We start from the raw sequence: 9,181 nt of genomic DNA, 5'->3' as shown, positions 1-9,181 counted from the left end.
TATATATATATATATATATATATATATATATATACATACATATATATATATAAAAGGGGCTTTTGTTATGAGAAGTTGGGATCATCACTGACATCTTTCATCAACAAACTATAATCTTATAGCAATAGTTTATCTAGCCCACGAACTTCACTGAGGTGAACTACAGTACTTGTGACCTTTGGGTAGTTCCTTCTAGTAAACAAAGAAGATGGAAAGCCCCTGAATTTCCCTTTTAAAGGCTAGAGAAAAGTTGAGTGCAGTTCTGTGAAAAGCCTGACACTATGACGTGATTAATCCATTATTTCACATTTCATAGAACTTGGATCATGGGATATAAAGATTTTTCAGAGTTCTTTTTAATGCAGTACTTACAGATGGACTTTTAATTGCTGCAAATCTCTTAGCACTGACCCTTAAAAGACCCCTTCCTTATGAAGCTCAATTTAAGAACTATGGTACGTTTGCAGTCTTTGTTCTGCGTGAAAATACTTTTGAAGAGCAAATTGGAGTAACTTAATACCATTCTTTGAGCTTTGCCATCGCTCCAGCAAAAACAAAACCTATTGAGAACGTTGTTCTTAAAAGGAAAGCTTTATAACATGCTGACTCACACGGCAAAAGTCTCAATATTAATCAAGCTGAACTTGCATATATTAGTGCAGTCTTCCATCATTTACAATGGAACTGTTAGGAAGGCAAGACTATGGCCACTATGGGCAAGAGAACAATTACAGTGACCAGTAAAGTTTATTAGAAATTAATAGCCAAACTCCCACAATATAAGACAAAGAAAGAATTCAACACATGTTGAATCAAACAAACCTCCAATCATAGTTCTGTTGTATATGATAAACATTTATAATCTATACGGGATTAAACCATTTGTGTGACTTTGTTAACTACACAGGATCTCTGCCGTCACCTCGGAATATCTGTAAGAAAATTAATTTTGATGATTCATATAACAGCATAAAGAAACTCATCTTTGCAAAGGCATGACTACGTGGAACAACAGCAGCACTCCACTACCATAACCTCAACACAAGCTGTTAAGTTGCACAAGCATGTTTATTTTAAGTGCTGAAACATATTTTTTAAAAAAGTTATTGTTAAATATTTGTAGATGTTGGCATACATTTGAAAAACCCATTACAAGCAGAACTCCTGCCTCTTAAATTAACAAAGAAAATATGTGCAATTTACAATACAAACATTAAAGGGGAAAATCTGTTATTAAAAAATCTACTTTTTTGGAAAATAGGCATTTTTGAGGTTTTTTTTCTTTTCATTAGAAATCACAACGTTTAATACATAACCTGACATCGGCAAAAAAAGGAAAAAAAAAAGAGACGGAGAGAAGTTGTAAGACATCAGTACATCCCATAACATCATCATTTAAGTCAATGAACAATAACATTTTCATTTGAACAGAATTGTCCATGCAAAACAAAACAGCAAAGCACAGCACTGTATGTTGCTATGGATTTCTGTGCATGTCTCCATCCAACAGTCACTCCCTGCCACTCCCTTCAGGGGTGTCGCTTTGGAAACTGCGTCGAGATTAGGTTCTTCTTCAACGTGGATGCCAACTCATGCCTAGTCTCCCTCTTCAACAAACTTAGAACTCACTTTGTTAACTACTGAGGTGGCATCCATATTCAACTACTCAAGATCAGGCATTTCTGAAAGAGAAAGTTAAAAACATGATCTAAGTATGAAATTTAATTTTTATGGCTATGGTCATTACAAAAAAAGTCTATGGGCTTTTTGGAGAAAGTGGATTGTTAAAGAAACTAATAAACAATTTCTGATATACCAAATGTGTGTTAGTGCTATGAATTATGGGATTTCTTTATCATGGTTGCTGTTAATTCTCTTATTATTGCTGTTTTCTAACTGTCTGAAAAAAGCGTAACCAGGGACAAGGTCTGCAAATTAGCTGTGGCTGAAAGTCTTATGTACATTGCATTAGTTGCATTTTGTTTAAACGCAGCAATCTTAACATGTATAAAAACAAAAACATTGAATAAATAAAAATTTATTCTATTAAATAAAATCTCATAACTTGTGACTTTTTCCCCACACGTGTAATTTCTTACTCAAATTATTCCATAATTAATCATCTGTTTTGACACTTTTTCGCACTGCCAGGCATTATCAGAGTTTTGGGACTCGTGTGATCTAGTGACTACAGATTATAAATCACAACAGAGCCCTTTCAGATCGCTACGTACTTTCATCATCGCTGTCTGCAGACTCATGCTGCAAAAAAAAGGAAAAAACAATTAAAATTATGTGTAACACCTGTTATATAAAATTTAAATGCCAAATTACAGCTGTACTACAGTTATATAAAACAAACAAATATTATACCTCCTCATCTGCTCCATCTAAATCTGGTAGATCATCCCCACCCATGCTATTCATCATCTGGAGGAAGGTGCAGGACACAAATCAACATGTCAGTTTAGCTGAACATAGTCAAACAATGAGCAGACTGTGCATGTTTGACACACTTACCTCTGAGAATTTATCAAAACTTGACAAGTCCTCATCTGAATCATCTTCCCAGTCTTTCCAATTATTGAAATCCACACTTAGCCAGTTGCACTAAAAGCAAGTAGATTAAAATGTTTTGGTTAGGCAAAGTTTAAAATTCAGTCACTTTATAATTTTGATATTTACTTAGGTATTTTTTTTAAAACAGAACAATGCTCGGGGTAATGTGGAAATGGTTTCAAACTGTTTGTGCAACAGAGAGCTTATTGTTTATAATACAGTCCTTCATAGCGGAGCAGATAAAACTGTGGAGTCATTTTATTTTATTTTTAAACAGTAAGTTGCAAGTTGTAAAATACTTGATAAAAGTGCAACCTGATGGAGACGAACCCCTATCTACTTCCTTTTTCTTAATTCTTTTATTGAATGAAAGATGAACAACCTGATTCTCCCAAAAATGTCATTCACTCTTAAACCTACTTCCATTAAAAAAAAATAAAAAATTACATATGCATTACATGCTCCACCTTTCAACTTAAACCCTGATCTTACCTCTTTGAGGGTCAATGTAACTGACAATGTTAACAACAAGGTAATGATGTATACTATGAGATTTTGATGTATTCTGAGTTTTTGTAAATGTTATACTGCTGAGAGTTACCTTTGCCTTGTCTTTGGTAAGTCTTGGCCATGACTTCCCAGGCTCTGCTTTTCGTAAACAACACAACACAGACCTGTCAGTGCGTCTGTGTTTGGATTCCTGTATATCAGAAGAAGAAACTGGTGAAGGTTTCCTAACAATGGTACGCAGGGTCCAACCTGAACTGTCTGCACAAGTTAAAAACTTACTTTAGGGTCAATCTCCCCAAAAAGCTCCACTGTATTCTGGTGTTTGATATCATCTGTTCCACTGACACAGCTGTAAGATGAAATGAAAGACTTTTTTTTAAAGACGCTTCTAGCAAACAGGGTTTTAACAATGTCATCATTTAATATGCTAACAATGCAAATTACCTGAAAGTGAATTTGGACTTGTCAAAGATTACTTGCACATCTTTACTGTCCTCCATGCAAAACTCTATAAAGACAGACTCTCGTCTGTCATACCACTTGGCTGCTGCAGGCTGCCTATACACCAAGAACAAAAATGAAAAATGAACATTAAGACAATCCAAAACAACCAATGCATCTCTCTGATCTCATATTTCCACTGCCTAGTGTGGGCATTATAAGATCATGGCCCACGTGTATAGGGTGCAGTACCCACACACTGTGGAATTGAGAAAGGCGTAACTCATTCATTGAGATTAGCACATAGGCCTCCCAAACGCCCTCTTTATCCGTCCTATACTAATACTTGTTGGCCAATAAAAAGTTTACAATATCTTTTAAGCCAAACTATGCACTTGTTGAGATATATATCTATATCGGAGGTACAATTAGATTATCGCACTTGAAAGGTTTCGGGTAATACTACCATAATCCGCCATTGCTAGATGTTAACCACACTGAGGCCATTGTTTCACAGGGTTAAGAGAAGAATGTCTTGCAATCACATTTAAAGTGAAAGTGCGTGTTAGCTTACGTTAGCTTAAAGTGAATACCCCGGAGCGTGACACCATGCTTTTCCACTCTTAGCATTACCCTTGTCATGTTCATTGACATTAGCATGCTAGCTAACGATGACTGAGCTGTTGTCAGGTCCATAAACAATGCAAGCTCACGTTTAGGAGTTTGAGACAGGATTGTGCAAAATTACAGTAGATTGATGGAAAGTTGTAGCCTGTGGCGTTAACGAAGAGCTGTGCCTTTTTGTCTCGGCAACAGTGTTAAGTACGGCTGAACTGCTGAGGCTAACTCGTGTGCTAGCTCACTTAGCTAGTATGAGGTGGGTGATCCGCACTAACAAGTAGCTAGTTGGTTACCAGGTAAACACGGTAAATCAAGACTTACATATTCACTGTTTTAGCAATTTAAGCTCCCTCGAAGAACCACGGTATTCACACTGTTGTCTGGCAGTAGTGCCCGGCAAAAATGACTACTGACAACTAAACAGTTAACTCGGGTTTACAACATATGCACTGGTGTCTCTGGAAATATCGCGTGTTTTTCACGTTCTCTCGTGACGTCCGGTATTTGGAACGTGAGCACGGTGTTCGGCAGATCGAAGCCGCCGGAGATTATTCTAGAAAGAGTATACTCATGGAACCAGAGCAGTGAAAGAGCTCCACCACCTGAATAATGTCGTCCTACCTGATGGCGAGCGAGGACACTTCATACTTTTATGAGTTTTACAACTCGATGAAAGCAGGCTTCCTTGAGTTCTACAGTAATAGGATAACTGGGTCACTATGAAAACTAATTGATTGTTGTAACTGGGCGAGCTGCTCAAGGTGCAAACCAGTGCTTTCACTGTCACTTTAAACTTTACAGCAATTACTGCTTTGAGTTCACACGTCGTAGTAGTAGCTGACCATTTCTGGCACAACCATAAACTGTATATAAAAGATGGACATGGCCCATTGTTTATTTAAGGGCCATTTTACACCCTCTGTGTGGTGCTGCTGGCACTGGACAACAGAGGTGACATTTAAGTTGGTGTCACGTCTGCTGTCGGTAGCTGCCATTTCTGTAGGTCATGCGCCGTTTTGTTTTTTTGTTTTTTTACATGGTACGCTGTACTGCTGTCACTGCCATACATGCCAACCCTCCTGATTTACTGGAATTTCAATACCCCTCCCGAAAATCTCCCGTAGCCACCATTCTCCCGATTTTCTCCCGATTTTCCACCTGGACAACAAAATTGAAAAACCATATCCCAGACTGGCCCAGCCAATTCCAGTTTCCAACAATGGCTACTACTACTGCAGCTACTTAGTTTTAATATTACTCTTATTACTCTTTCTGGGTCGCAAATAAACTTTTAACATATTTTCTGGCGAGAATGTGGCTTTGTAAACTTCAAATATCTGAGCCGGCGAGAACAGCGAACTCCCGGCACATCGTTTTCAAACCCCTGCGGTCTTTCGCAGTTATATCATGTTTAACTCAGGTTAAACATGATATATAAGTCACTTAAATAACTTAAACATGTTATTGTTTAGCTTTTGTCAGTGTTTTAATTGTTCGTGAGTAAATCGGTTTGTCTGAGATTAAAGTTATTATATTAGATTAGATTAAATAAAACTTTATTAATCCCTCAGGAGGGTTCCTCCGGGGCTTTTCACACAGCTGAATAAAACAGAAAACGGATTAAACAGAAGTGTGAAATGGTCGAGAATTTACGCCAGCGTCTGGTTATATTTTAGATAGCAAGGAGCAGACGGCAGAGTTTCACTCCACCAAGAGAGCTCATGACGTAACTCTGAAGGCTAGACCGACCCATTTCACAGTTGCTCACTTAGAACGCGAAGGGCGTGTCCGCTGGACAATAATAACACTGACATTTAACTTATTTTATCTGATAAATAAACACTGTAAAATTCAAGTTTTTTGTAAATATATGTATACTCCCATCCCCCCCCAAATGTCTCAAGGTTGAACAAAAACGTGAACTACAATTTTCTTTGCTTCTGGTTTTGACTTCTTCTGCTCCTATATCAGTGCTGATGTGGAGGTATTGTCTGAGTGGCTACATGTATCATTCAGGAGAGTACTTTGGTTACCTGTGCTGTAACGGCAGAAATAGAAGTGACTCTGTGATAATGTTACTGGCCATGCACGAAGCAACCAATGCACTGGGTATATTGGCGGCAGTTATTTGAGTTTTTTTTTTTTTAATTTCAAGTTATTTTCTTACAAGTTTGAGTTAGTGAGTAAAAAATAATTTGAAACTATATAGAAACTGTATAGCAGTCTAGTAAAATAAATCTCGGGTCCCTTCATATGTGACCTATAGAAGCTTGTTTGTTCAACTGAAAAACAATTGCCATGGATAAGTCAAAAATTTGGGATACTACCTCAAAATATCGACTTACTAACTCAGAATTGTGAGAATATAACCTAAAATTTTGAGTTATCTCAACATTTTGAGATAACATTAAAGTTAAACTTAGCTCTGCCAATCAAAATGTTTCTTTTTCCCTCACTGGTGTAAACAAGCTTCCATGCAGTGGATTCTCCCTCCTGCTGGTCATTACAAATAATGCAGGGTTTTAGACTGGAAAGCTTCATTCTTATTTTATATGCCTTCATCAAGCGATGATGTTCTATAGCATATAGCTGTAAATCCTTAAAGTAGAAAGTGTTCTACAGGCAAAATTGACCTCTCAGTAAAAAAACAAAAACATAAAAGTGAATAAGGGAATAAAAGCTACTCCCTTATTCACAAGGTGTCACTAGGCATGTTTGATTTGGTAGATTATTTTTTATGCTGGATGACCTTCCTAATGCAGCCCCCACTTAATTTCACCTGCTTGCTTCATTAAGAATGATTGTTTGAGGAGAAGAGGAGAAGAGCTTCACACCCTGGAGGACGGAGCTGTGGCCCCCCCACACTCCCTAACAGATCATTACATGGAGAAACCTTTGGAATGCAAGCATGCTGATCCACACAGGTATGCACACAGGTTATCTCACCCACAATCTGCTCCCTTCTTGGCTGCTGCCTCAAAGCACACTGTGCGCTGTCTATCTTGCGTGCTGCACAATATCGTTTATTATTTAGTAACTATTGATATCTATGACTAGCTAGTTTATTGTGATGGTGCTTTGTTTTCTCTATTATTATGTTGCTCTTTGTTGTTTGCTGTCTCCTCTGTTTGTTTGTTTTTTCTCCATACAGGTGACCCAGGAGTTTTTTTTTTTTTTGTTGTATTTTTTTTGTTTTTCTCTCTCTTCCTCCCCCTTCTCACCGTCTCTTCTCCCCTTTGGTTTTCTTTCTTTCTCTCCCCCTCTTTCTCTCATTCATTCCCCCTGTCCTATTTATTAAAAAAAAAAAAAGACAAAGGATGAACTGAAGCTCTGCCATCACGTAATGTCGCATACTGCTGTTTCTGATGTCATTTAAAAAAAAAAAAAAAAAAAGAATGATTGTTTGAGTGCCATCAATTTGCAGCCAATTTTGGTACAGTGCGATTAACGGGACGCAAACCACCTCTCAGGAGAGGTTCACTGCAAATGCTTTGCTCATGTTTGCAAACGTTGGATAGAAATGGAGTCTTCACACAAAGTACTCCTCCCGTCATGCTACAATACACACAAAAGACTCATACACAAAGTTAAAATATGAGCAAAAAATTTTTTTTGAAGGAGTGAATGTAGTGACGCCTATCTTACTACAAAACAGACAAGAAATGGCCGAGATACAGTGGTGGAAACCAAAGCATCTAGCTTCACAGCTTGCTCGATAGATGACTTTCTAGCATTGTCCTTGGCTATGAATCATAGTGAAGCACAACTTTTTAGGCCCATGGGAATAGAGGGTGTCATATGCACCTGCTACTTCTGTGTTTTTCTTCTAGTGGCTTTCATTGTAAACTAAAGCACTTAAGCTCACAGAAAATCACATGAAAACTGACAGAAGGCCATCGGGGGATGTAATCAGTGGCTAGCTGATGTCACTTTGGGAGCTGCTTCAAGCAGTTGTACTTGAACAGGAGAGGAGAGAGGCAGTATTGCCAGTATGAGGCTTGGCAGCTGCCAGAAAAAACACAAATAGAACAAAAGCCAGTGGATGGAAAGAAGAGGACAACACAGTCATATGAGTGTTCACTGAGGACGGAGCCACAGATGACACTGATGATAACGGGTAGAATAACAATGCCTGCAGCTTCTGAATGCGTGGGACAGAAGCAGTGAAGTTAGGTAGTTAATATTTGAAAGGGGAGCTATGTGAATCAGACAGTAATGGCGCATTTTGCATGCCTCATGTATTCTGCTGAAGGGTATAGGTTACTGGTGACAGTACAGTCCTTCATTCACTCCAGCTTATTAAGGTGTGGTAGACTATGAACAGCTGATTCCATGGATCTAATAGGAGGCAGGAAGCAAAGAAGGAGGGATTGCTGTATGAAGTTTTTACTGAATGTACACTCATTTGTCAGTTTTTTTGTATTAGGCTTTAACAAAAGTAATCTGGTTCTTAGCAGGTCTTAAAATTGGGTAAAAACATTGTCATATAAACAACAAAATATATCATATTACACTATGTCATTATTTATTTAACAAAGGTTAAGGTAGTGTGTGAAAAAGTAAGCACACTATTACTGTTTCCATAAGAATTAAAAGTGTAAGTAGCAGCTTGGTGCTGTTAATAAATGCACTTGACAAATTGATCACCTTTAAATGTGAGCGCCTCTGTAAAAGCAGAGGTTTGGGCATTTTTCTGGTGTGGAGCATTCACGTGTTTGTTTACACAATTCTAAGGATGCAAGGTGTCAGCAATGATCTTAAGCAACTGCTGCTTCCCATCAGCCTAGGAGGGGTTATAAGACCATTTTCAAACAATCTAAAGTTCATTATTCTACAGTGTGAAAGATTATTCACAAGTGGAAAACACCCAAGACAGTTGCCAATCTTCCCAGGAATGGGTGTTCCAGCACCCAAGACAGTTAACAATCTTCCCAGGAATGGGTGTTCCAGCAATTCAATTCAATTCAATTCAATTTTATTTATATAGCGCCAAATCACAACATAAGTCGCCTCAAGGCGCTTCATAGATACAGAGAAAAAAACCCAACAA

The 9,181-nt window shown here is 37.9% G+C and overlaps 1 protein-coding gene across 1 annotated transcript; it reads right to left on the bottom strand.

Annotated features, from left to right (window-relative positions):
- Nucleotides 1-728: 728 nt before the first annotated feature.
- ptges3a (prostaglandin E synthase 3a (cytosolic)) lies at nt 729-4,630 on the bottom strand. Its single transcript, XM_005732638.1, has 8 exons — nt 4,453-4,630; nt 3,514-3,627; nt 3,349-3,418; nt 3,161-3,259; nt 2,521-2,610; nt 2,374-2,430; nt 2,235-2,262; nt 729-1,682 (listed from the first exon to the last, which is right to left on the bottom strand). Coding segments are annotated over exons 1-8 (480 nt in total). The 5' UTR covers nt 4,455-4,630; the 3' UTR covers nt 729-1,662.
- Nucleotides 4,631-9,181: the final 4,551 nt, after the last annotated feature.

Source organism: Pundamilia nyererei, unplaced genomic scaffold, assembly GCF_000239375.1.
Source record: "Pundamilia nyererei isolate P.nyererei 1_Seehausen unplaced genomic scaffold, PunNye1.0 scaffold00047, whole genome shotgun sequence".
Classification (NCBI taxonomy): domain Eukaryota; kingdom Metazoa; phylum Chordata; class Actinopteri; order Cichliformes; family Cichlidae; genus Pundamilia; species Pundamilia nyererei.
Note: the sequence above shows the minus strand (reverse complement) of the source record. Positions and strands in the feature narration are given on the sequence as shown.

Coding starts and splice junctions, on each gene's coding strand:
- ptges3a (XM_005732638.1), bottom strand. Junction 3,419..3,513: donor AAGTCCAAATTCACTTTCAG/GTAATTTGCATT, acceptor TTCATCTTACAG/CTGTGTCAGTGGAACAGATG. Junction 1,683..2,234: donor TGCAGACAGCGATGATGAAA/GTACGTAGCGAT, acceptor TTTCTCTTTCAG/AAATGCCTGATCTTGAGTAG.